Genomic DNA, 26,385 nt, shown 5'->3' on the forward strand with positions numbered 1-26,385 from the left:
GCCAACCATGATCAAGTGTGGACTGAACAACATCCGGGACCTGGTTGGGCCTCGAGTTGACCTGGACATGGTGCATCGCAGCCCACTCTGCAGATTCGTGCACTGAGCAGAACAGGTCTCAGGGTGTCACACTGAGCCAGCTCTTTCCAGCCAGTGACAGTTCTGGACAGCACATTCAGTGCAGTAACTCGCAGGAACCTCGCTTCACAAGGCTTCATGAAGATTTCACATTTTATTTAGCACCAAGGAGTTTTGATGGAATTGCATAAAACAGGTTGATATTTTCCATGCTTCTGCGCATTCCCTTTGGTGCTTACTCACTAAGCAGACCACTTTGTCGCACATCGTGGTAATCGTGCACAGAAAAGTGCTTGGGTGGCCATGCTTGCTGTGCACATCCACAATGCACACATCAAGCTTGATGACGGTTTTGGATTGCAACACTGGTGTTTCTGCAGTGGCAGGCACCGCAGCTGCTCGTGTCGTAGCAAAGTTCTTTATGGTCAGGTAGTGCCCCTGCATACACTGCCACACACAGGGCAAGCACTTGAGGATATTGGAAAACACTGGCAGGAGGTGAGTGTGACCATGGGTCATGTGTGAACTGCAGGTTCAAGCAGCAGGCCATCGATGCAGCTGCAATATATGCACAGGACAACACATACTGAACCAAGGAACACCTGCCTACAGGTTGCACTGCAAGGGCACTTTTCAAAAAAAGGGCTCGCTTAAATAAACAAAACTCATTCCATCTAGCAACTGCATGGAGCAGACGTTTGATTTGGGACCTTGAATTTTTTCTAAATATTGTCAGAAATAGGGAAATTTCAAAGAACAAGTGCAAAGTTTACAAAATCGAGCTCTCAACAAGTTGTGTAGCCAGGAATTGTTTTCCAGAAAAAAGGTGGGCGGGAGGGCTGACATGTGTTGTCTCACGTCGTTTTACTTTAGGCACCCCTGGTACAAAAAATTTCGGAAAAGGGGGGACAGACATCACCAGTGTGCTGCACCTGTTCTTGCTCCGCACGAAAAAAGAGATATTGCAGTTTATGACATATGTAAAATTGTTTCAATATTTACAAGAGCATTGCAAGATTCCTTTGTGCAAGTTAGTGACGTATATTTCGGAGCAGCCATTACCTCCGGTGTTCCGCAAGGTTCAGTTTTAGGCCCACTTCTCTTCCTCCTGTATGTAAATGACTGCCTGAAAATGTGCTATTAACTAAAATCTATTTTGAAACTATTGACAGCGTGAAATGGCAAGAACTACACAAGAAAGATATATGGACAAACACTGACTATCAGCAGACAACTTTATTGAAAGCACACATAAATAAGCGATGATGCATGTGACAACAACCGAAAATGACGCAGTAAAGGCGTACTTGGCATGAAATGGCAATATCAGCAAATCCCTAAAGAAACTTGTCAAGGTAATCTATCTCTAGGGATTAATACGCCCGGATCATGTATCAGCATAGGCACTTATACAAGGTAGGTACAAAAGTTTTTAGGGAAAAAAGAAAAGATGAGGGAGATGTATAAAAAATGCTAGGATGAAAAAGATGTATAGCATACCTGATTAAATTAGGCAGGCTTGGTGGCTACTTGTCACCGCTCAGTTTCAAAGGGGATGCCAATAAATCATCATCATCATGAAGCCTTCTTTACCAATTTAAAATTATAATTCCTACTTAAAGTGCGAATAGTGTGCTGGATTCTATCACTATAAATCATGGTGATTGAATTTCCATCAACATCTAACAACACGTTCTGCCCAGTCGTCAGTCTGTTCTATATATTGCCATTTTCAAGAATTATGGAAATTACAGCATGAATTGAAAATCCTATTCCTATAGTTAATATATTTGAAATTATTTTAAAGTATATTGAACAAAAATATTGCTGCCAAGATTTTTAACTCAAATGAAAGTTGGGGCACTAGAAATTGCAAACACAGCACCATTCATGGAAATAAATCGATGGAAAATAATAAATTTAGTGATTTTCTCAAACTGCCACACCTGGCGTCCACGCTGCATTACACAGGATGCGACATTAATCCTACCGGATACTGTTGATGTGGCCTATGAGATCGTTCTGTGTGAATGAAGCGATATTGGAGGCTACACCAGGCCCCGCACACTCTTCAAGTTCCAGCGATCCCTACAGAGGGCCAAAAATCAACCGCGGCACAAACCAGCATAAATCACGCAAGTGGAGCTACTGTAATTTGGCTTAAAACCTTTTTGTGCGCAAACAAACAGGGAGAAAGAATAGGGGCAACACAAGGACGAGCGCTTTCTAACAACTGGTTTTATTTTTGAAGAACTACCTGCTTAAATACCCACAGATCTGCGCGATCTAGTCAACAAAGCACGCCTATAGCACATATTATACCCGCAGATCTGCGCGATCAAGTCAAAAGAGCATGTCAATATTACATATAACACTTGTGATAAAAAGACGTGGACAAAAGCCACCCGGTGAAACTAAAAACAGCAAGGTGCATAAAACAACGACTTACAATGCGTTAAAGATGTGATGATAGAAGCGAATTTTCTTTATCTAACAATGAAACAGAAGGATGGCTGATGCATTTTTCTTTTTGTTTTTCAATCCAGTGTGCTTCCACGATTTCCCTAGCGGTTTGATTCCTATGCCTATACAAAATGTCTGTGCTAGTAAGACAAGGGGAGCAATCATGTTCTTGGCAATGCATTGCCAAATGCGTACTAGGGCGACCTTTCAGACTGGACAAGTGCTCCCTTAACCTCGTGTTAATGCATCTCGCAGTCTGCCCTACGTATACATGACCACACGTCATAGGAATCTGATACACAACGTTCTTCTCGCAATCAACAAATTGGTTCTTGCGCGGATGTTTAGCACTACATTCTTTCTTTACACCATCCTTACTTTCGAACTTCTTTTTAACCTTAGAACACACACTACCTATTTTGTTTTTTGCCGAAAATACCACTTTTACTGCATAACTACCAGCCACCTTTTTAAGTCTGTGTGAAAGGCCGTGCACATACGGAATCACTGAAACCTTGGAAGCTACATCCTTCTGCCTTTGATTCTTTGTGCATTGTCTTTTATCGTTTTTAAGTTCTTTCATTAGTCTAGCGCACGACGCCAGCATCACAGTGAGCAGGTACCCAGCCTTTCTCAACCTATTAACTTGCTCAAAAAATGCAAAGGCGTCAGTCCTCTTCAGCAGACAAGTAGCAGGAGCGATGCTCGAGCTCTCCCCTTCATTACAATGGCCCCACGAGATACAACGAGCCATCCTGGCGACTTGTCATGATACGATGACGGGATCGTAGTAGGGTTCAAGACAACTGATGTGTATGGTGGCACGACCGCAACGGCGGAGGTCGTCAGACGGCGTGAAAGGCTTAATGACATAGTTCACTGGAAACGTATGGTAGGCGATGCAAGGGCCCATGATATTGAGGCAGAAGCTTCGACGAAAAATCCGGAACGTGGGGTGGAATACAAATAAAGGAGCCAGTACGGAATGTTGTAGTGGTTGAGCCATTGTCATGTCTATTCTGTTAGTGAGCTTCATCTTCCGTTTTCAAAAGTTGCCGGCACTCTTCTGCGTACTTGGCGAGTTTTGAAATGGGCCGACAATTGAAGGTGCCGGTTTGGTGTAGTAGTACAGTGTCCAATGTGCACAATGGTTCTGTTGGGAGTTTGGTTTAGCGGAGGCAAGTAATACACATTTTGACAGGTTGAGAACGGAGAGTTGACTGGCTTTATTCAAGAGTAAAAGCAGGTTTGTCGAGTGGCAGTAGTGGTGCACCTGTTGGACAGCCGCTTTGGTTCAAGCAGGAGGCAATGACCCCTACGAAGGGGACAATGAAGTGACGGACATTGGCTACAGTTCTCTTCCATAAACAGAAAGAATGGTGAGAAGCCAGTAGTTGCTTGCCTTGTAGTGTTATAAGCTTATGTTACAAAAGGAAGAACCATGTACCAGCTGGAATGGCTGGACGCGACGCACGTTGTGAGCATTTTGCCAAGAGTGCAGTTGAAATGCTCAGTTAACCCGTTGCAGTTTATGGGTGATATGCCGTTGACATGTGGTGCGTTATGTGACACTCGGTAAGGAAGGCTTCAACGACTTCTAACAGAAACACACGGCCTCTGTCACTGAGAACTTGACAAGGTGCACCATGTTGAAGCATGAAATTGTGTACAATGAAGATGCAACTTCATGTGCTACAGCGACAGGAAGGGCTGCTGTCTCAGCATAGCGGTTGAGCTGGTCAACGCTGGTGAGCTGTAAAGGTTGATGCCGACATGGTCGAAAGGGCATTATGGGCGAGGTAGAGGTTGAAGTGTGCCGGTCGAACACTGAGGAGGCGCCTTGCGTCCCTGGCAAGTGGTGCAGCCAAGAGTGTACTTGCAGACAAAGGTGTACATTCCACACCAGTAAAAACGCTCATGCAACCTCGTATATGTCTTCAACACGCCAGCATGAACAGTCTGCGGGTCGGCATGAAAAGCAGCAGAGATGTCGGAACGTATGTGACCATGCGGTATTCCCAGAAGCCACTTTCGACCATCAGGCATATAGTTCCGCCGGCAGAGCAGGTTTTCGTGCACAGCGGCTTGACAAGCGGCTGCGAGCGGAATGAGCGGCTCGATGGCGGATCGCGCAGGAAGGCGAGGCAACGGATTGGGGTGGACAGGATGTCATTAATACTAACAATCCATGAATCCTTATACACAGCTCTGACGGCATAGAATCGAAGTTAAGTGCTGAGAAAGTATCAGGTGGTAGCGGACACCAGAAAGGGCACCTGCATCAGCGTGCTTCCAGCTAGATCTGTACACCACTTGTATGTCGTATTCTTGCGCCTGAAGTTCCCAGTGGCCAAGTTGGCCAGAAGGATCCTTTAGGGACGACAAGCAGCACAGATCATGATGGTCCCTGATGACATAGAAAGGACAGCCATAGAGGTAGGGTCAGAACTTTGCAACAGCCCACACAATGACCAGGCACTCTTTTTTAATGACAGAATACTTGGTCTTGGCCTTTGTGAGCATGCGACTCACGTTTCGCATGCTCACGTTTGGCCTTGCGCATGCGACTCACATGAGCCGCATGCGCATGAGCATGTGGCTCACGTTTCGCTATAGCACCGACTTGTTTCAGCTGATCGCTACAAACCTAGAACTAGTGCTGCTAGATGAACACCCCCGTTTGGAGTCCGGACGAGTACGGGGGAAGATTAGATGGTTCATGACGTGGAAGTCAAGCAGGCCTGTAGCTTGAGGCGCCCCCCTGCTTTCAGGTAAACAGTGGCTGCAACGGTGGCAGAATCATGTGACGTGGCCCGGAAAATGACAGAAATAGCATATTGGCCGAATATCAGGTGTTCCCCATGGGTTGACGACAGGGGTGTCGGCGGCCAAGTAAGTGACAAGAATCGGACGTGAAGGTGCCGGCAGCACATGGAAGGTTGCGGCGGCCTGATAGGTGTCAGGAGCCAGAGGAGTTAAAGGCCGAGCGACAACGTCAGCGTAAGTTAGCAGTCCAGCAGCAGGTTGCGGAGGAGGGGCAGGTGGCAGCACCATGGCAACTTGCGTCTGAATGACATGACAAAACGAAGGAGCCAAGGTTGTCAACGGCTCGGGTGTGCTATTCGCCAGAGAGTTGGCGTGCGTCTTCCTGGTGGATTAACTGCTTTATCTCCGGCATTAAAGCAGGGATGTCGGCAGCGTCGCAATCGAAATTCAAGGGAGATAGATCCGCGGTGTCCTGGTGAGCAGCACATGTTGAGGCACGCTGCTTGCACAGCTCGTCGTACTGCTGACAAAGCTATGTGACCTCGGCAATCGTCCGGGGACTCTTCGCAATGAGCATCTGGAAGGCATGGTCATTGATGCCTTTCATGAGTGCTTGATCTTGTCAGCTTCGTCCATAGATGAGTTGACACGCTTGGAGAGCGAGAGCACATCTTCAATGTAACTGGTGAATGTCTCGTCCTGGCATTGAGCTCTACGACGCAAGCGCTGCTCAGCACGAAACCAGCTAATGGCGGGATGGCTGAAGACCTCTGCCAAAGCTGTCATGAAAGCTGACCAGGTGGTAAGATAGGATTCATGATTGTGGTACCATATGTTTGTTGTGTCAGTCAAGTAAAAGAGCAAATTAGTGAGCTTGGAGTGGTTGTCCCACTTATAGACGCTTACACGGTCATATTCGGCGAGCCAGTCTTCCACGTCGTGGTCGTCTGTGCCGCTAAATATAGCAGGATCGCGCTGCCGGATGATGCCAGAGGAGACGATGGCAGGGGGCATGGGAGCAGCAGCCTGGGACGGTCCCGTATCATCCATTTCAATAGCTGGTTGTAGCATCCGACTGCGGAGTGCCAGGATATTCGAAGAGAAACCCAGCACTTCCACTAAATACAGCACAAATTAAAAATTACACTATTGCGATAATCAGAGGAAGCGTAAACAGCCGTACCAATGTTTTTTATTCTGATTAGACATATTGGTTACACTTGTTAGACATCTCGGTGTTTGTACTGTGACCGCAGATGGCGCTGTGCGTAAGGAACACAAACTTGGCCCCATTACAGCGCCCCGTTCCACTCTTAATATGCTTCACTGTGCGACATATGTTTCACCGCATAACAACTGTATTGCAGTGAAGCTGAACGTAGCGATCATGACACATTGAAAAGATTAATAGATCTTTTTTGAAAATAATATTGATTAGTATGATATTCGAAACTACTGTTCGGAAATGCCAATATTCGCATGGCACTAATAAAATGTAATGCTTGTTTAACATCAAAACGTACTTTGTTGCAAGCAAACGCTGTCTAAACCTCATGACATCACAATGCATGGAACGTTCGAGCCCACCTTTCGTTTACGCAATTCCACTTATGGCGAGATTGCCGTTTCTGGCATTCCAAAGGTGCAATTTAACAATCTGGCAAAACACTTTGGCTGCTCAAGCTTTTCGTGCTGGTAGCGATATGAGAGCCCCTGAAGTTATATACCGCTCTGCTTTCGGATAATTTTGTGGCTCTTTCCATGCCCTCAACAAAAGTTGTTGATTGTGTGAAAGCTTTTCAGCCTGCAGTAAATTTGCATCAGCACATGTCTGCTGTACAGCTACCGTGCACAAATTTCAGTTCTTGGGTTATCTTTGGCAGCAGCAGTGGCGTTGCAAACACATCGTATAACTTGTGCATCGCAAATCTTGCAATTGCTGATTCTAACCAGGCTGTGACTGTTACGCACAATCGTGGCTTGGAACATGGCTCTGTGCACAACGTCAAGTGGCATTATCTGCAGGCTTCCTGTATCACTGTGCGTCTCTGATATCTCTACCTGGCCTCCTGTTCGCAAGCCATCCACCAGCGACGGAACTATAAAAGCAACTGGACCTCACAGCCCCAGTTGATTTGGCAGCAGTGGTGGCATGGTGAAGATATCATATAACTTGTGCATCGCAAATCTTGAAGTTTGGTGCGTGCATTTTATTGCGAAAGCAATACTGCTCGCACTTTCGGCCCATCGGTGGTCGTGGCGCCTCCTTACACAGCTGCGCGTCACGTGACTGTGTGACGTCACGCCAGACCGAGAGACGGGGCCCCAGCTCGCGGCATCGATGGTGGAGGCGAAGCCTTGCGCGCCACTGCTGCGGCGCTACCGAGAGAGGGTGTGACGTCACGCTAGGAGGATAAATGGGGCTACAGCTCAGCTCCTCGCAGTGGTCGGTGCGCTGCCTTGCGCTATGTCGGATGATGTATAGCCATAAGTTTAACAAAGGGCAACCATGTCCACACCATCAGCCAAACCAAGGCGCAGCCAAGGGTATTGCTTTCGCAATCTTCCAGGCTTAACCAAGCTAAGCCTTCAACCAATCTTTTAGTTAGCTATTGCTAGCCATTTTCTTTTTTTACTACGTTGCTGCTGCTGCCACTGTTCTCTATTAATGTTTTGCATTACCTGCCTTAACGGATTGTAAATCTGTAGATATGTACGAAATATATTTCGATATGGCTCTTTCAATTGTATGTCAATTGTACGAGATGCTCAACTGAAGTACAAGCAGATGGTAGCTTTATGCAGTGTTCCAGATGCTCCCAGCCATACCACCTTGGTTCTTGTTCTGGAATTGCAAAATCCACGTTTAAATCTAAGAGTGAGGATTACAAAAGGAATTGGAAATGTGCGTACTGTCGCAGGATGAAAAGTGTTGTTTCTATTGGGCAAGAAAGTGAAGAGCGTGATGCAGTTTTGCTACTGTATATTAATTGTAGGCCCAATTAATTGCTTCCCCTAAAGAAAACAGTCAGCGATATGGAATCTTTGCTTAACCTCATGTCAGCAAAACATGATGAGATCATTAAAGGGACACTAAAGCGAAACAATAAATCAGTTTAGACTAATGAAGCATTGTTTCAGAACCCTGCAGGCAAACATTTCAAAAAGATAGTTTGATTATTAGATGAGAAAATGAAGGTCCAAGTATCAGTATTTGAATTTCGCGCCGAAACCTCAGCGCTTGTACGTAAGCGTGACGCCAGGGATTCCAAAGTATGTTTTCGCATTTGGGCAGCGTTGGCTGAGTAAAGGTTCCAGAAACTTGCCATGTTTAATATTTGGTTCCTTTAGAACGCAATGTAGTCAGTCTGTACCACTATATATAATTAGTAGGCCCTAGAAGATGCCATAAAAATCCATGACGTCACAGCCGCCAGGTGCGGGAACTTAAGTAGGCGTCGCCACCCGTATTTCGTTCTTGCGCTTTTTCTGGCTTACCAAACATCTTATCATTGTAAGAGTGGTGTTTTTGGTGTTGCAGAAAAGTAATTTACTGATGCAGAAGAAATAATTTTTCACTTTAGTGTCCCTTTAAGGAGGTAACAAATCATAATACTCAAATAAAGAACATCAACTCTAGGGTGACAAAGCTTGAAGAGGCCAAAGCAAACACTGAGATACAAAAGCTATCGACTGCCATTAATGACCTCGATTTTCACGCTCGTAAGCTCAACATAGAAATTCACGGCTTGAAGTGGCAAAAATATTAATCAATCATGACGGAAATAAACAAGATTGCTTCCAAACTTGAGCTTTCACCACTGTCTGAAAGTGTCGTTTCAGCTATTCACAAACTGCCATCTAAAACTGATAAGATTCCTGAAATTATCATCTGCTTTACGTGTCTGGAAATCAAGGAACAATGGTGAAAAAGAAAGATCCTACCTACTGTCCACTCCGATCTGTATATGACAGAAAACAAGGCAGCGCAAAATAGAGTCCTCCTTCGTGCAACCAAAGCATGGGCTTAAGAAAATCACTATCGCTTTGCATGACATCGCAACGAGAAGGTTTTAGTATGCAAAATGCAAGCGTGAACGTGTGCAAGTGTTGGCATCTGTCACTGACCTTGAGCGAAATACATTGGTTGGTGAAATAATTCTGCTGAGTAGTGAACACACACAGTCTTCCCACTCATGGCAAGCACCGAATGGATTGATCCCAAGCAGTTTTTAAACTTTGTTTGTCCTGCACACAAAAAATATGTGCGATGCTTCCACCTTAATTGCCAATCAGCAAAACACAAATTTGATGACCTTGACATATTTATGGGAGTCTGTCCTTCCATTTTGACACCATTATGCTCTCAGAAACGTGGTATGAGCCGAATTCACTTCTTTGAAACCTCCCTAATTAGTAGTGCTTTACCTAATAAAAAAAAAATTTCCCGAGGTGGAGGTGTTAGCTTGCTTCTATGTTACAACTAAAGATTATGAAGTACTTTCTGTTCTTTGTGGGTGGGCTGCATTTTCTACTTTCTACCGCCCGGCAACTGGTAATGCTGAACGCTTGTTCTCGTTCTTAGAAAAATTTCTTTTGTACAGCTCTGAATATGAATATAATAATGTATGGGGAAGTGATTACAATATAAATTTTCTGGCACAATGTAAAGCTAAGAGCAACCTTGTTATTCTGTCGCAATCTCTTGGGTGCTTCAATGCTATCATCACACCCACAAGGGTTACATGCACAACGGAAATGTGCTTCGATTTTTTCATAACCAGTTTCACCCCATGCACCATAAAGGCAGGTGTTTTGTCATGCAGCATTAGTGACCACATGCCAATTTTTCTAACTTTTAATTGCGGCGATAAAAAAACTGATTCATGCACAGATACCACTCAGCTGATTACACCTATTTGGCTTGAGGATTATCCGGCAGAACTACGTCATAAAGTGGGACGATGTCTATTGACAAGTGTTGTGCTTCGCGTCATAAAAATTTTCCTTGCCACATATGAAAGAAATGGTCAGCAAAAATTCAAAAACCATGGATAACAAATGAACTGTATACTCATATTCAACAGAAAAATAAATTGTATGAGAAATTTAATCATGCGACAGAGCTGACTTCGATAATTTTTAGAAATTCCGTAATGAGCTAAATTCTCAGTTAAACAAAGCGAAAACATGTTACAATGAGAGTTATTTTCAATCTTGTATAAATGAGCAAAAAAATATGGAACAAATTGAGTTCACTACTCAACCACTCAGCGAAAGATTGTACAATAGAATGCATCTTACGTGACAGAAAAGAAATATGAGGTGAGTGTCTGGTGGAAGCATTCAACGAACGTTTTACTCAAATTGACAACCCTCCTGTGAACATGAGTGCCTGTCAACGCCTGTCAAGGTGTTCGGACTCAATATTTTTGAGCCCTACTACTGTGTCTGAAGCAGTCGCCATTTTCTGTGAGTTATAGTATTGATATTATAGCTCCTGTAATAATGTATATCTAAAAGCTCTGTCCTTCTTCTGGTGTGTTCCCATGTAAAACGCAGATTGCCAAAGTGCTTGCAATATTTAAAAAAGGAGATAAGACACAAATGGGTAATTAGAGACCAATTTCAAGCATTGCCCATCTTTTCGAAAAGATTAGAGAAAATTATTGCCTTTCGTGTAACAGTATCTACTGAAAAAAAAAAGAGATTGATTTCTAGTTGCCAGTATGCTTTCCAAAAACATTTTTGCTTTGAAATTGCCCTTCTTGCACAAAAAGAATTCATTCTGAATAATCTGAAGAACGTTTTTTAATCCTAGCAATATTTATAGATTACGGTAAGGTATTTGACATTATAAATCATGCTCTACTGTTGCAAAAATTAAGCTATTGTGGTATACAGGGCATAGCTTTCGACCTAATCGCATTGCACTTGAAACAGAAAACAGCAAGTGCAACTTGACGCTCTATCACATGTCAGGTCAGTCAAGGTTGGCATTCTGCAAGGAAGCATCTTGGGACCCCTTCTGTTTAATTTCTATGTAAATGACTTAGATAATGTCGATCCTAACACAAAATACGTTATCTATGCTGACGGCACAACTCTACTACCATTTAAATCAAAGAATGCACATAGCCTCATAAAGACAGCAAACCTTGTTCTAAGGAAAGTCTACGAATGGTATGTTGAAAACAGCCTTGGAATTGATGCTAACAAAACTAAAGCAGTGTTGTTTCAAGCTAAAAATAAGAAAATTACACCAGAAACAGATTTACTTATAGGGGGCTTCAACATTGAAATTTGAAAAAGAATAAAAACACTAGGTGTCTTCTTCGATGAGCATATGACGTGGAACACCCATTACGACTTCCTGGCGGGAAAACTGTCCCAAGTTGTAGGTGCAGTCATCATCATCATCAGCCTGGTTAGGCCCACTGCAGGGCAAAGGTCTCTCCCATACTTCTCCAACTACCCCGGTCATGTACTAATTGTGGCCATGTCGTCTCTGCAAACTTCTTAATCTCATCCGCCCACCTAACTTCCTGCCGGCCCCTGCTGCACTTTCCTTCCCTTGTAATCCAATCCGTAACCCTTAAAGACCATCGGTTATCTTCCCTCCTCATCACATGTCCTGCCCATGCCCATTTCTTTTTCTTGATTTCAAGTAGGATGTCACTAACTCGCGTTTGTTCTCTCACCCAATCTGCTCTTTTCTTATCCCTTAACGTTACACCCATCATTCTTCTTTCCATAGCTCGTTGCATCGTCCTCAATTTAAGTAGACCCCTTTTCGTAAGCCTCCAGGTTTCTGCCCCGTAGGTGAATACTGGTAAGATACAAATATTACACACTTTTCTCTTGAGGGATAATGGCAACCTGCTGTTCATGATCTGAGAATGCCTGCCAAACGCACCCCAGCCCATTCTTATTCTTCTGATTATTTCAGTCTCGTGATCCGGATCCGCAGTCACTACCTGCCCTAAGTAGATGTATTCCCTTACCACTTCTAGTGCTTCGCTACCTATTGTAAACTGCTGTTCTCTTCCGAGACTGTTAAACATTACATTAGTTTTCTGCAGGTTAATTTTTAGACCCACCCTTCTTTGCCTTTCCAGATCAGTGAGCATGCATTGCAATTGGTCCCTTGAGTTACTAAGCAAGGCAATATCATCAGCAAATCACAAGTTACTAAGGTATTCTCCATTAACTCTTATCCCCAATTCTTCCCAATCCAGGTCTCTGAATACCTCCTGTAAACACGCTGTGAATAGCATTGGAGAGATGGTATCTCCCTGCCTGATTCCTTTCTTTATTGGGATTTTGTTGCTTTCTTTATGAAGGACTACGGTGGCTGTGGAGCTGCTATAGATATCTTTCAGTATTTTTACGTACAGCTCGTCTACACCCTGATTGCGTAATGCGTCCATGACTGCTGAGGTTTCGACTGAATCAAACGCTTTCTCGTAATCAATGAAAGCTATATATAACGGTTGGTTATATTCCGCACATTTCTCTATCACCTGATTGATAGTGTGGATATGGTCTATTGTTGAGTAGCCTTTACTGAATCCTGCCTGGTCCTTTGGTTGACAGAAGTCTAAGGTTTTCCTGATTCTATTTGCGATTACCTTAGTAAATACTTTGTAGGCGACGGACAGTAAGCTGATCTGTCTATAATTTTTCAAGTCTTTGGTGTCCCTTTTCTTATGGGTTAAGTTTATGTTAGCATTCCTCCAAGATTCCGGTACGCTCAAGGTCATGAGGCAGGGTGGCCAGTTTTTCTAGAACAATCTGCCCGCCATCCTTCAGCAAATCTGCTGTTACCTGATCCTCCCCAGCTGCCTTCGCCATTCGCATAGCTCCCAAGGCTTTCTTTACTTCTTCAGGCGTTACTTGTGGGATTTAAAATTCGTCTAGACTATTCTCTCTTCCATTATCGTCATGGGTGCCACTGGTACTGTATAAATCTCTATAGAACTCCTCTGCCACTTGAACTATCTCATCCATATTAGTAATGATATTGCCAGATTTGTCTCTTAACGCATGCATCTGATTCTTGCCAATTCCTAGTTTCTTCTTCACTGCTTTTAGGCTTCCTCCGTTCCTGAGAGCATGTTCAATTCTATCCATATTATACTTCCTTATGTCAGCTGTCTTATGCTTGCTGATTAACTTGGAAAGTTCTGCCAGTTCTATCCTAGCTGTAGGGTTACAGGCTTTCATACATTGGCATTTCTTGATGAGATCTTTTGTCTCCTGCGATAGCTTACTGGTACCCTGTCTAACGCAGTTACCACTGACTTTTATTGCACACTTCTTAATGATGCCCGAAAGATTGGCGTTAATTGTTTCAACACTAAGGTCCTCTTCCTAAGTTAAAGTCGAATACCTGTTCTGTAGCTTGATCCGGAAATCCTCTATTTTCCCTCTTACCGCTAGCTCATTGATCGGCTTCTTATGTACCAGTTTCTTCCGTTCCCTCCTCAAGTCTAGGCTAATTCAAGTTCTTACCATCCTATCGTCACTGTAGCGCACCTTGCCAAGCACATCCACATCTTGTATGATGCCAGGGTTAGCGCAGAGTATGAAGTCTATTTCATTTCTAGTCTCGTCATTCGGGCTCCTCCACGTCCACTTTCAGGTATCCCGCTTACGTAAGAAGGTATTCATTATCCGCATATTATTCTGTTCTGCAAAGTCTACTAATAACTCTCCCCTGCTATTTCTAGTGCCTATGCCATATTCCCCCACTGACTTATCTCCAGCCTGCTTCTTGCCTACCTTGGCATTGAAGTCGCCCATCAGTATAGCGTATTTTGTTTTGACTTTACCCATCGCCGATTCCACGTCTTCATAGAAGCTTTCGACTTCCTGGTCATCATGACTGGATGTAGACCTGTACGACCTTCAATCTGTACCTCCTACTAAGTTTCACAACAAGACCTGCCACCCTCCCGTTAATGCTATAGAATTCCTGTATGTTACCACCTATATTCTTATTAATCAGGAATCCAACTCCTAGTCCTCGTTTCTCCGCTAAGCCACAGTAGCACAGGATGTGCCCGCTTTTGAGCAATGTATATGCTTCATTTGTCCTCCTAACTTCACTGAGCCCTATTATATCCCATTTACTGCCCTCTAATTCTTTCAATAGCACTGCTAGACTCGCTTCACTAGATAACGTTTTAGTGTTAAACGTTGCCAGGTTAATATTCCAACGGCGGCCTGTCCGGATCCAGGGATTCTTAGCACCCTCTGCTGTGTCACAGGTCTGACCGCCGCCGTGGTCAGTTGCTTCGCAGCTGCTGGGGACTGAGGGCCGGGGTTTGATTGTTGTATTCATATAGGAGGTTGTGGCCAAGTACTGCACCAGGGTGGCCAATCCTGCTCTGGTGAGGGAGTGCGTTACCAGTTCTGGTCACCGGGATCAGGCCGCACTCCAGGCCTGTTTATGCAATTTTATCAATATGCGGATTTTCTGTTCTTTTTTTTTTAATCCGGTGGAAAATTGCACGGCACCGGGATGCGAACCCAGGTCCTCTTGCACGCGAGGCTGATGCTCTGCCTCTATGCCACCACTGCCCAGGTGCAGTGTACTGTCTTAAATATCTTCCAAGCAAAATAAAAGTACTAAATTACAATGCTTTATTCTTAAGTCATTTAAATTACTGCTGTCTAGTATGGGGCATGGCCTCCAAGACTAATATACACTGTCTCTCTATCTTGCAGAAATAAATAATACGCTTGATATGCAATAAGCCTTACGATGCTCCTAGTCAGCCACTGTTCGCAACACTTAATCTACCTGGAATTCAAAATCTCTTTCAGCACTGTTTGGCACTGACTTATCGCAAGGAACTCAAGCACGCGGTTAACTGTATCCGAAATATAGCTCGTCTACATAAACATGTTGCAGCCTATGACACAAGGGCACCTGAATAATGGAATATTCCACATTCAAGAACGAATTATGGCCAGCAAATGCTTCGGCATACACTTCCGACTTTACTAAACAACTTCGCCTTACAAGACATACGTGTTCTGGCCTTATTGAGTTTGTAAAACCACTTCCAGTCAGACTAATTTTTGTAGTTGTTTATTGCATTTTGCATATGCTATGCTGTATACGACCTATTTCTTTTCTTTTTCTGAGTATGTGCTGTACTGAACATGGTGCTATGTTCATGTTGTTTTTCCTTTACTTTATTTCTTCAAGATTCTTTTAAACTAATCTATCATGCTCATAGAATTTAATATTTTCGTTCTGCACACAGACTACTTGTTTTTGTAATTATTAAAATGTATTACTTCCTGATTGTATACATACATTTTTGTAAGTCTACACCTACCCTCGTGTAATCACATGTGAGCGCCTGCTTCCTCCTGTTGCCTTTCATGGGTAATGAGTTGGTCAAGTAGCCTGCACACAACTTTTTACCCAGAACCCCACCATACAATTCGTTTTATGGGGAATAAAGTCTTTCATTCATTTATTCATTCGTACGAATTTCGTAACAGCACGAAATTCGTATAGTCGAGAGGGCAAGTCGTAATGCGCACAAGTTAGAAAAACCAAGGAGAGGGAAAGAGGGCGTCACAGCTAGGTTAGGGAGACGTACACGCGCAAGACATGCGCAAGAATTACCAAGCCTCGGGCGGCGCATCGCTGGCGACGTTGTCGAGCAGCTGTCGCAGCAGGGCGTCCCCGAGCAACCGCTCGAGCAGGGCTCGTGCCCACTCGTCGAGCAGGGTGCGCAGCGGTCGCAGCGCGGGCATCTGGCGCTCGGCCTCGGCGCCCGCCGCGCACCACACGGCGAGGAAGTGGCGCGCCAGGGGACCCGCGGCAGCGCACGTGGCGCTGGCGGCGCTGGCCACGCTGCGCTCCACCAGGGCCTCGAGCCAGCCGGACAGCGCTTGCTCGTCGGAACCCAGCAGCGCGCATAGCTCGTGCGCACGCGCGTATACGAAGCGGGCCGACGGCGTGCCCGGACGGGGACTGCGCGCCACGGCCTCGGCGCTCACGGCGGTGAGGTCCAGCAGGGCCCAGTCGTGCGAGGGAACCGCGGCGCGCCACGCGGGCCACAGCTTGGCCAGCGAGAGGCGGCGGCGCAGCGCCTGCGACAGCCGGCGGCACACTGCCGCCGGCAATGGTGCAACGTATACACATATGTGCCGCTCGAGCCCCCGGCTCGCGCCCAATACTCACTGTGCAGCTTGATGGCCCTCAGCGGCGCCGGGAATCCCGCCAGCGCCGCATCCAGCCACGGCTCTAGCTGCTCCGACAGCAGCCGTGCGGCCCGGCACGCGTTGCTGCACCAAGAAGCCCGACTCATATCCGCAGTGCCGCACTGCCTGACGCTGAAGCAGTAGCAGTGTGAGGACGTCACTCGTGAATGTTATGCGGACGCTATACTGGCGGACTTGGGATGTACATCTTAGTGATCTGCGGGACTGAGCCACAGAAGGCTAGAAACAGACACACCCTGTGCAGAAAAGCGGGGGCATAATTCGCCTAGAAAACAATTCACCGTAGTTCACTGACGATTACGATATTTTCTAATGTGAAATTTGAGGGCAGCTCTATATGTGTTTTCATTTCGCTGTATATTGAGGCAAAAGTTTTGAGAAAGACATGTACCAGAGTCGGCAATCGTCGAAAATCTGATCTGCAGATCAAGCGTGTCGGCTTTTATACATGATTCGTCGAAGGTTCCAGTGTAACTGCTGGTTCCGCTTGGCTTCCAGAAAGTACTACACAATTCGCGTCGCACTTACAATCAGATTACAAAACAATCGCAAACCATGACAGCCGAAACAAGTGCGAACGAGACAAACCAAGAGAACCATACAAGCGCGAGCGAGAGCTGACGCGAGCGGTCGGGTGGGTCCGAATGTGGCGGCGAGGAGTTACGGAATCGCCATCCATCGGAAGCGCCTCGCTGGCTGAGTATGAGGGATCACGCGGCGCGCTCCTCATAGGTTTTGCTGTCAGCGCTCACTGAAAACAGCACGCGCGAGCTCTCCCGGACATTTCTGTGAGTACTTTCGAAACGAGAGAAGTTTGGGCTTGGGAGAAGTTTTAATCTTGGGCAAACTGAAAGCACAGAAACGTTTACAGACGCTATCTCTACCGAATACGTGCAGTGAACGCCACTGCGCGCGGTCGCCGCGACGGAGTCTCCCGAACCGGCTTCTTGCGTGAAAGGTAGGTAAACGCTGAGAGCAAACTATGTGAAATATGCTCTTATAGTGTTTGTATAACTAAATGGAGCGTAATATAATGAAGCCTCAATGCAGCGATCGCACAGATTCGCAGCGACCGACTGCGCGTCTCCATGTTTGTCCGCGCACTGTTTCGCTTTCGCCGCGTGCGTGTTTTCGCACCGTGCCATGAGCTTTAGGCCGCAGAATATGAGCATTTGACAGTATACAAGCTACTATTGTTGTATGGGCGCTACCAGAGCTGTTATAATTTCATTGTAGATACTTCGATGAAGCCCACCGAAGACCGTCGACGAGTTTCTTCGCGAGGCCACCAGTATCGAGAAGACACTGGAAATGCGGAACCGGCAATTCAACCGCCGCACGAACCCGACAAACTACGCCGGAGTTCAGTCACTCGCCACCGACGACCTGCGCAAGACTATCCGAGCGGTCGTGCGGGAGGAGCTACAGAAGCTGTTCCCTTCATCACAGCCTCAAGTGGCTTCGATTGCCGACGTTGTGAGTGAGGAGCTCCAACAACAACTCGGAGTAGCCCCTGAATCACCGCAGCCTCAGCCGCAAGCGATTACATACGCCGCTGTAGCCCGCCGTCACGCTCGCCCTCCGCGTCCACGGCAGGGTCCAGTGACGACACCGTTCCGTTGTCCACCACCACCCCCGCCGCCAGCACGCCAACCTGTCGCCCCACGCAGCATTCCAAGGAAGACAGACGTTTGGCGCGCCCCGACCATCGTCCGCTTTGCTATCACTGCGGAGAAGCCGGGCACAGCTACCGCCGATGCCCTTACCGCGAGATGGGACTGCGCCATCAACGCACCGCGCCCACAGCAAGGCGAGCGCCCACGTGACATCGCCGACTATCTCGCTGCCACAGTGGAGCCCTCGACGACCGTCCCCGTTCGCCGTCACCAGGTCGCTACCTGTCGCCGCTGCGCCGTCCATACATTGGCCCAGCCCGGGGCCGGTCTGTCAGCCCATATCCGGGAAACTAAAGGCAGCAACCGATGGAGGTGGGGTTGCTGTTCGTCGAACTGACGAAGATGCTCCGCCGCCGACGAAGACGCCGAAAAGGCGATCTCGACGACATAACAACGACACGCCGCCGTCCAGACGAAGTCTGGAAGCAAAGAATACGCCGACGAAAGACGACCTGTCGACGCCAAGTACCAGCCACAGGTCAACGTGACGCAGCCGTGATCCGACGCCAAGACCCAACTGTAACGCAAGACAAAGAACCACCGACCTTGACGTGCTTCTCGACGGCCACGCAGTCACCGCCTTAGTGGACACATCGCCGCCCAGTTAAATAAAGTTAAGACTGCATGGGAAGGCCCTCAAATTCGGACCACTGGGGGACACCTCATTACGCCGACTGGAATTTGCACGGCAAGAATTACCGTTCGTGACCGGACTTACCCTGCCACTTTCGTTATCCTCCTACAGTGTTCACGAGACGTCATTCTCGGCATGGACTTCCTGAAACAACCCGGCGCACTCATCGACCTGAAGTCGAAATCGATTACGCTGTCGGAAGATAAAGCGTTACCGCCGGAGAGCTCTCGTAGTCACCACGCCTTGAGTGTGCTCGAAGATCAAGTGAGCATCCCACCGCGCTCCATCATTATTATTTCCGTCGGCACCGAAACACCTGCTGACGTAGAAGGCGTCATCGAGGGTGACCAACGGCTACTACTTGACCGTGAAATTTGTGTCGCAAGAGGGATCGCTGGAGGAAAAGGAGTTGCACGGAGGAAAAACGAAGTTGTTGCTGACAAACTTCAGCCAGGAGTTCAAGCACGTCAACAAAGGCACGACAATCGCGTACATCGAGGAAATTGTGGAAACCCGCAGTAGTTTTTCCTCTCGGATTCTGCCGCATCTACCCTGACGACCATACTTCCCGAACCAGACTTTGACATAAATCCAAGTCTCCCCATGAGTAAGCAGCAACACCTCAGAAGTCTTCTCCGACGATACAAAGAGTGTTTTTCGACGTCATCGAGGATTCGACAAACACCAGTCGCAGAGCATCGCTTAATAACTGAAGAGTGCGCTCGACCACTCCGCCAGAGCCCTTACCGAGTTTCGACGCGAGAACGTGACGCTATATATATATATATATATATATATATATATATATATATATATATATATATATATATATATATATATATATATATATATATATATATATTAGGCAGCAAGTCAACGAAATGCTGCGCGACATCATCCAGCCGTCGAAAAGCCCGTGGGCATCTCCTGTAGTCTTGGTGAAGAAAAAGGACGAAACATTACGTTTCTGCGTCGATTATCGTCGACTTAAGAAGATCATGACCCCCTTCCACGGATAGACGACGCATTGGATCGGCTCTGCAACGCTAAATATTTCTCATCGATGAACCTCAAGTCTGGCTACTGGCAAATATAAGTCGACGAGAGAGATCGCGAAAAGACTACCTTCATCACGCCAGGTGGCCTCTATGTACGAGTTCAAGGTCATGCCATTCGGACTGTGTTTGGCGCCTGCAACCTTTCAGAGTGTCATGGACACGGTGTTAGCAGGATTGAAGTGGCAGACGTGTCTTGTTTACTTGGATAACGTCGTCGTCTTCGCCGGAAATTTTGGCGATCACCTTAGGCGGCTTGCGACAGTATTAGAGGCCATCAACTCATCAGGGCTCACTCTAAAGCCGGAAAAGTGCCGCTTCGCCTACGATGAGCTCCTGTACCTAGGCCACGTCATCAGCAAATCTGGAGTCGCCCCGACCCGCAGAAGACAGCTGCCATCGCAATGTTCCTGCAGCCCAACGACAAGAAGACAATGCGTAGATTCCTTGGCATGTGTGCCTACTATAGGCGTTTCGTCAAGGACTTTTCACGCATCGCGGAACCACTAACACATCTGACCAAATGCGATGTCGAGTTCAAGTGGGAAACGCCGCAGGCCGACGCATTTCAGGAACTCAAACGACGCATGCAGTCGCCGCCCGTACTTGCACACTTCGACGAGGACGCCGATACCGAAATCCACACTGACGCCAGTATCCTAGGCCTCGGTGCCGTCCTAGTCCAGAGGAAAGACGAACTTGAACGGGTGATATGCTAGCCGGTCGCTGTCAAAAGCGGAAGCCAATTATTCTACGGCGGAAAGGAATGCCTCGCCATCATTTGGGCTGTACAGCAAAATTCCGCCCATACCTATATGGCAGGCCATTCAAAGTCGTCAGCGACCATCACGCGTTGTGTTGGCTAGCTAACTTAAAGGACACTTCAGGACGGCCGGTGCAGTGGAGCCTCATACTGCAAGAATATGACGTCACGGTAATCTACAAGTCCGGACGAAAACACTATGACGCCGACTGCCTATCACGCGCCCCCATCGATCCCCCGCCGCCGACGAGGACGACGACGCCTTCTTTGGAATAATAAGCGCGGAAGATTTCACTAAACAACAACGAGCAGACCCGGAGCTAAAAGTCCTCGTCGAGTATTTTGAAGGGAACACCGACGTTGTCCCTATATAGGGCATTTAAGCGCGGATTGTCTTCGTTCACGCTACAAAACAACCTGCTCGTGAAGAACTTCTCGCCAGTCCGCGCCAACTACCTTCTTGTTTTTCCGTCAGCACTGCGTCCAGAAGTACTGCACGCCCTACATGACGATCCGACCGCTGGGCACCTTGGATTCTCCCGGACGCTGTCGAGGACACGGGAAAGTTATTACTGGCCGCGTCTGACCGCCGACGTCGCCCGTTACGTCAAGACATGCCGAGACTGTCAGCGACGCAAGACACCACCGACAAGGCCAGCAGGATTACTACAGCCGATCGAACCTCCTTGCCGACCATTTCAGCAGATCGGCATGGACTTGTTGAGACAGTTTCCGACGTCAACATCCGGAAATAAGTGGATCGTCGTGGCGACAGACTACCTCACCAGCTTGGCTGAAACTAAAGACCTGCCGAAAGGCAGCGCAGCGGAAGTGGCGAAATTTTTCGTTGAGAACCTCTTGGTGCGACATGATGCCCCAGAAATCCTCATCATCGACAGAGGAACGGCCTTTACAGCAGAGCTCACTCAAGCCGCTTTGCAATACAGCCAGACAAGCCACAGGAGGACAACTGCCTACCACCCGCAGACGAATGGTATCACGGAGCGCCTGAACAAGACCCTCGCCGACATGCTAGCAATGTACGTCGACGTCGAGCACAAGACGTGGGACGCGGTCTTGCCGTACGTAACCTTTGCTTACAACACGGCGGTGCAAGAAACAACACAGATCACCCCGTTCAAGCTGGTTTACGGCAGGAACCCAACGACGATTCTCGACGCCATGATGCCGCACGTCACCGACGAAGAGAGTCTTGACGTCGCCACCTATCTCCAGCGCGCCGAAGAAGCCCGACAGCTCGCCTGCCTAGGGATCGAGAACCAGTAGCGTGCCGACAGCCGACACTACAACCTCCGACGACGCTACGTCCAGTACCAGCCTGGCGACCGTGTTTGGGTTTGGACCCCAATACGTCGACGAGGACTCAGTGAGAAACTATTGCGACGCTATTTCGGACCCTGCAAGATCTTCCGACGTGTTGGCGAACTGGACTATGAGGTCGTGCCAGACGTCATTTAGCATTCACAGCGGCGCCGCGCACGATCTGAAGTGGTCCACATGGTGCGTCTGAACCCCTTTTACGCACGCTGTTACGTTCGACCGGCGGGGGCTGGCGATCTTCGGGGAAGCGACCGTTGGAAAGGCGCCACCATGTCTGCTGCGACGACTCGCTTTGAAAGGACGGCAATACGTCAGTCCCCAGCACATCGGCGCCACCATGGCTGCGGCGGTGACTCGTTTTGTAAGGAGGACGATGCACCGCGTCCCCAACGGAATGGCGCCGAGATATCGAGAAGCAGTTGGCGGAGCAAGTATTGTTAGTGTGTACGCCGTCGCCTTCACGGTATGATTGGAGCGGAGTAATTGCTGAAATAAGTTTTGTGGCGCCGTCTCACGTTTCTTAGAAGTCGTCAATCAGTGGACAGACACGGCGGCACTGTCCGCGGCGTCGACTCTGGGATAAAGAGGTGCCTACTCGTGGCAGCACCGTGTCTGCGAGAACCCTCTCACCTTGGTGTGGTCGTGCAACCTGTGCGGAAGTGAGTGCGTAAACCCTCCCCCTCAAAGGCGGGTCGGCTACAATGGGCGCGTTAAGTTAAGGCGCTCGGGCGCGTTCTAGCCAGCAGAGTGCGCTCTTTTAAACTTAACGGCTAAAAAGCGACTTACGGTGCGTGATTACGGAGTGCGCTCTACGCGCCCCACCCTGGAAACGGCGCGCGAGAGCGCGCGCCTGTTACGGCTTCCGGAAAAATGACGTCGTTCCTACTCTTTCCACTGATGCAAGTCCGTTCTCCTTGACCAATCGTTCCTGCCGCCGCCGCGCCGCCGGGCGTCTAAAGCTGCTCTCAGGCGAGATCGGGAACGTGTTGGAGCGCGTTGAGCTTGCATCGCATACGTAAGCCGCTGCTGCTGCCTCCGTCGCCGCGCGTCAAGTTCTTCTTCCTCTTCATCGTCGAACAAGAAATGCAGGAGTACGGTCGGCGGTGCCATTTTCGAAAAGCGCGCGAAGTGCGATAGCGGATGCGGAAGCAACATAAGATTCGCCAGACGCGTTCGTGCACCCGAAAACAGTCGGCGAAAATGGCCGGCAAGTTAAGCTCCGAAGGCGTCGCACTCGAGCGCACTCCTTTGGAGTTCGGAGCACGCTAACTTAACGCGCTCAATGACAATAATTTTCAATGATTGAGGGACTTTAGGTTAACCGAGGGGCCCGATTATTATTAGTCATATCATAAGAAGCCAACAAACACTGACTCCAAGGACAACATAGGGGAAATTACTTGTGCTTAATAAATGAAATAAAGAAACGATAAATTAATGGAAATTAAAGTGGATGAAAAAACAACTTGCCGCAGGTGGGAACCGAACCCACAGCCTCCGCCGCCAAGGTCTGTGAGTGGTGGCACTGGATAACACTCCCAGGGTTCTACTAGGACACATAAATACCCAAGAAAGTGGATGGGAAAACGGCGCCGCGGTAGCTCAATTGGTAGAGCATCGCACGCGAAATGCGAAGGCTGTATATATCATGTATATCATATCATATGTATATATAGGCTGTATATATGCATCCCAAGGGAAGGGAAGCGTAGCAGGGGGCGGCAGAAAGTTAGGTGGGCGGATGAGATTAAGAAGTTTGCAGGCACGGCATGGCCACAATTAGTACATGACCGGTGTTGTTGGAGAAGTATGGGAGAGGCCTTTGCCCTGCAGTGGGCGCAACCAGGCTGATCATGATCATCCATCCGCGGCGGCGCCGGCCGAGCGGTGGAAAGAAAAATCCAGAAAGCTCGCCTTCGGGCATAACTTTCGCTGCAAGCGTTTCCTGGTAAAGATTATACGGTCGCATAAGCTGCAGTTGCCGGTAAGCGGTAACTGTAGCATACGAAGCCGGGAGTGACGTCACTACACTTTCACATATAAAAGAAGAACCCGGCTAGCCACTGATTTCATTTGTGTTGTGATAGCGCTATGGAAATGCCACGCATGGTTAAGACTCCCGAAGAGCAGCGTGAACACGATGAGCGGCGACGGGAACAGCAACGTCAATATGCACAACGGCATCGTGCTCAGGCTCAGCAGGACTCAGTTCAAGACTGTCACATTAGTCTCGGATCAGGTGAAACCACAGCTTTGATGGCCAACCATCTCCACGGCGTGGATGTACAGAACGCGTAGTTACAAAGCGAGGTACAACACCAGGGAGAAAGAACCATGCGGTTGCTGCGGCAAAGATAGGGAAACGATGAAACATGCTTTATTCAAATGTGAAGTTATCTACCCGGCCGGTGGTTTAGGCTCCGCTACAGCCTCCCTGAAGCCCTTAGGTTCAGGGATAGCAGGGGTAAAGTAAACATTATCGCAGTAGAGATTAGTAAAAGGCGATTGGAGGTTTGGTGGCAGAAAAGTAGGGAGACCATGAACAACGGAGGCGCACAAAAACAAAGTTCTCGATCGTGGTTCAGAAAGTTTGATGCTGGGAATCCCTTGTATGTGTAAAAAAAAAAAAAAAAGAAGGATAGTATAGACATTAGGCAAAATAAGAAGAAGAGCTTGGTGGCGCAGCCTACCGCCCCGTTTTAAAGGGGACGCTCATAGCATCCATTCATGCGGCGGTGTCGTCGATAAAACGGTCGAAATCACAACACAGGCATCTGATAATTGAACAAAACGACGCGAAACCGCCATCCGCTATTGTCAAAAAGGGCATGTACCGCTACAAGGTGCGTGGAGTGTGCGATAGCGGGCCTACTTATGTGGTGCTGTTGACCTGTACGTGCTGACTTGAACCTGTACGTCACCAACACTGCGCGACAACGCCTGCGCGTTCACTCTTCGAACAACAATTTCCCGCAAGCTGCCATCACCGCCGTGGACATGAGCAGTGTGCGACCACACAAGCGGTCGACGCACCACAGGGCCCGTGCATCCTCACCTGTCGTGCGGAGGCGGTGCGTACGTGGGCAGCAACGCATCGGCCACGGCGCCATACAGGAGGCCATCGCAGACCCCCACCAGGTTGGCCAGGGCGTTCGAGGCCAGCAGGGACGCCAGATGCGCGGGAACGCGGCGCCAGAAGTGTGCCACGCACTGCAGCACGCCCGCTAGCGGGGGCTCGTGCGGCTGCGTGCATTCGTCGAGCAGCCGCTGGCAGTGGCCCCGGTACATGGCCACGAAGCCCGCCAGCTGCTCGGCGTCGGCGCCGACCGGCAGAAGCAGCTCGCGCACTCGCGGGAACTCCGGCAGCACGAGCCGGGAAGCCGGCGGCGGGCCCTGCTGCGGCTGCGGACGCCGGTGGCCGGCCCTGCGCGTACGCGGCTGCTGAGCGCTGCGGCGACGGCGGCTTGCCCACTCACCCCTTGGCGTACGGAGGCTCGAAGTAGAGCGATCCGACGCGCACCGCGATGCCGTAGTAGTGGTAGCGCGACTGGCCGCGGGTGCCCAGGCGCCGCGTGCTCAGCTGCGGGAACTGCTGCCGGATGATCTGCGTGAGCCACCATCATCATCAGTCGCTGTTAGCGATTTGGGGGCACGACATGCAACGTGCCTTTCCGAAGCTGGCGGCGTTCACGGGCTGCATGGCATTGCGCGCGCAGAAGTCGACGTAGTGCAGGTACAGCGTGTTCCTGGGGATGCACACGCCCTCGGCCACCTCATAGTTCTGCTGCAGCCTGCGACAGCGGAGCTGCGTCAGCGGAGGGCCCGGAGGCTCCGCGGTGTCCCTACCAGAGCAGCGTGGCGGGCGTCGAGTGGGGCCGCAGCCAGCCCCACTCGCTCTTGACCGGCCGAGAGTCGTCCTGCATGCTCGTGTGCGAGCCCGACACCGCAGCCCGCGCGCGCAGCCCGAGGCCACGCCCACCGAAGGAGGCTCCGTCCCGCCTTCCGCCGGCGTCGCCCCGCCTACGTCATAACTGGAATATTTGAATCGCCTATTGAAAGCAGGGATTGTGGCGGTGCAGCTGAGCCGTACTTTGCATGCGTTGCCGGTCGGTTTTGCTGTTGAGAGCAAGCGGCTCTGGCCCCTCAAGGGCACTTGATGCAGCTGCTACCAATCAGTGGGCTGAACGATCGAGTGTTTTTTTTTTTTTTTAATCATCGCACAATCAGTGTCCAGTGAGTTAGAGTTCCGCGTCTGCCTAGTTGTGACGTGACTCGTTCTAACTTAAACAACGGAGAGCGTTTCCTCGTATGTAGATTTAGTAATTGTCGACCACGACTCTGCAATTTGTATCTCAAGTA

The 26,385-nt window shown here is 48.6% G+C and overlaps 2 protein-coding genes across 3 annotated transcripts in view; one reads left to right on the plus strand and one right to left on the minus strand.

Moving 5' to 3' along the window:
- alpha-PheRS (phenylalanine--tRNA ligase alpha subunit) overlaps nt 1–290 on the plus strand; it is a 98,758-nt gene extending 98,468 nt beyond the window's left edge. Inside the window, exon 6 of the mRNA XM_075671381.1 lies at nt 1–290. Within this exon, the coding sequence (XP_075527496.1) occupies nt 1–106 (106 nt within the window). The 3' untranslated portion in view covers nt 107–290.
- LOC142559760 (regulatory factor X 4-like) lies at nt 208–26,070 on the minus strand. 2 transcript variants are annotated; one of them, XM_075671382.1, is made up of 7 exons: nt 25,873–26,070; nt 25,694–25,817; nt 25,503–25,630; nt 25,082–25,450; nt 16,517–16,620; nt 15,956–16,445; nt 208–636 (listed from the first exon to the last, which is right to left on the minus strand). In XM_075671382.1, exons 1-7 carry the CDS (start codon nt 25,947–25,949, stop codon nt 594–596), a joined length of 1,335 nt encoding a protein of 444 aa, XP_075527497.1. In that variant the 5' UTR covers nt 25,950–26,070; the 3' UTR covers nt 208–593. The 2 variants fall into 2 exon arrangements, with proteins under 2 accessions (XP_075527497.1, XP_075527498.1); XM_075671383.1 differs by lacking the exon at nt 25,873–26,070 and having other exon boundaries at nt 25,082–25,464; nt 25,503–25,769.
- Between the last annotated feature and the right edge of the window lie 315 nt (nt 26,071–26,385).

This window comes from Dermacentor variabilis, chromosome 10, assembly GCF_050947875.1.
Source record: "Dermacentor variabilis isolate Ectoservices chromosome 10, ASM5094787v1, whole genome shotgun sequence".
In the NCBI taxonomy this organism is placed as follows: Eukaryota; Metazoa; Arthropoda; class Arachnida; order Ixodida; family Ixodidae; genus Dermacentor; species Dermacentor variabilis.

Bases quoted from the DNA above. Each gene is read 5' to 3' on its own strand.
- LOC142559760 (XM_075671382.1), bottom strand. From the start codon at position 25,949: ATGCAGGACGACTCTCGGCCGGTCAAGAGCGAGTGGGGCTGGCTGCGG. The intron at 25,818-25,872 runs GTAGGGACACCG...CCGCTGTCGCAG, and splicing joins ACGCCCGCCACGCTGCTCTG to GCTGCAGCAGAACTATGAGG. The intron at 25,451-25,502 runs GTGAGTGGGCAA...GCGTACGCGCAG, and splicing joins GAGCCTCCGTACGCCAAGGG to GGCCGGCCACCGGCGTCCGC.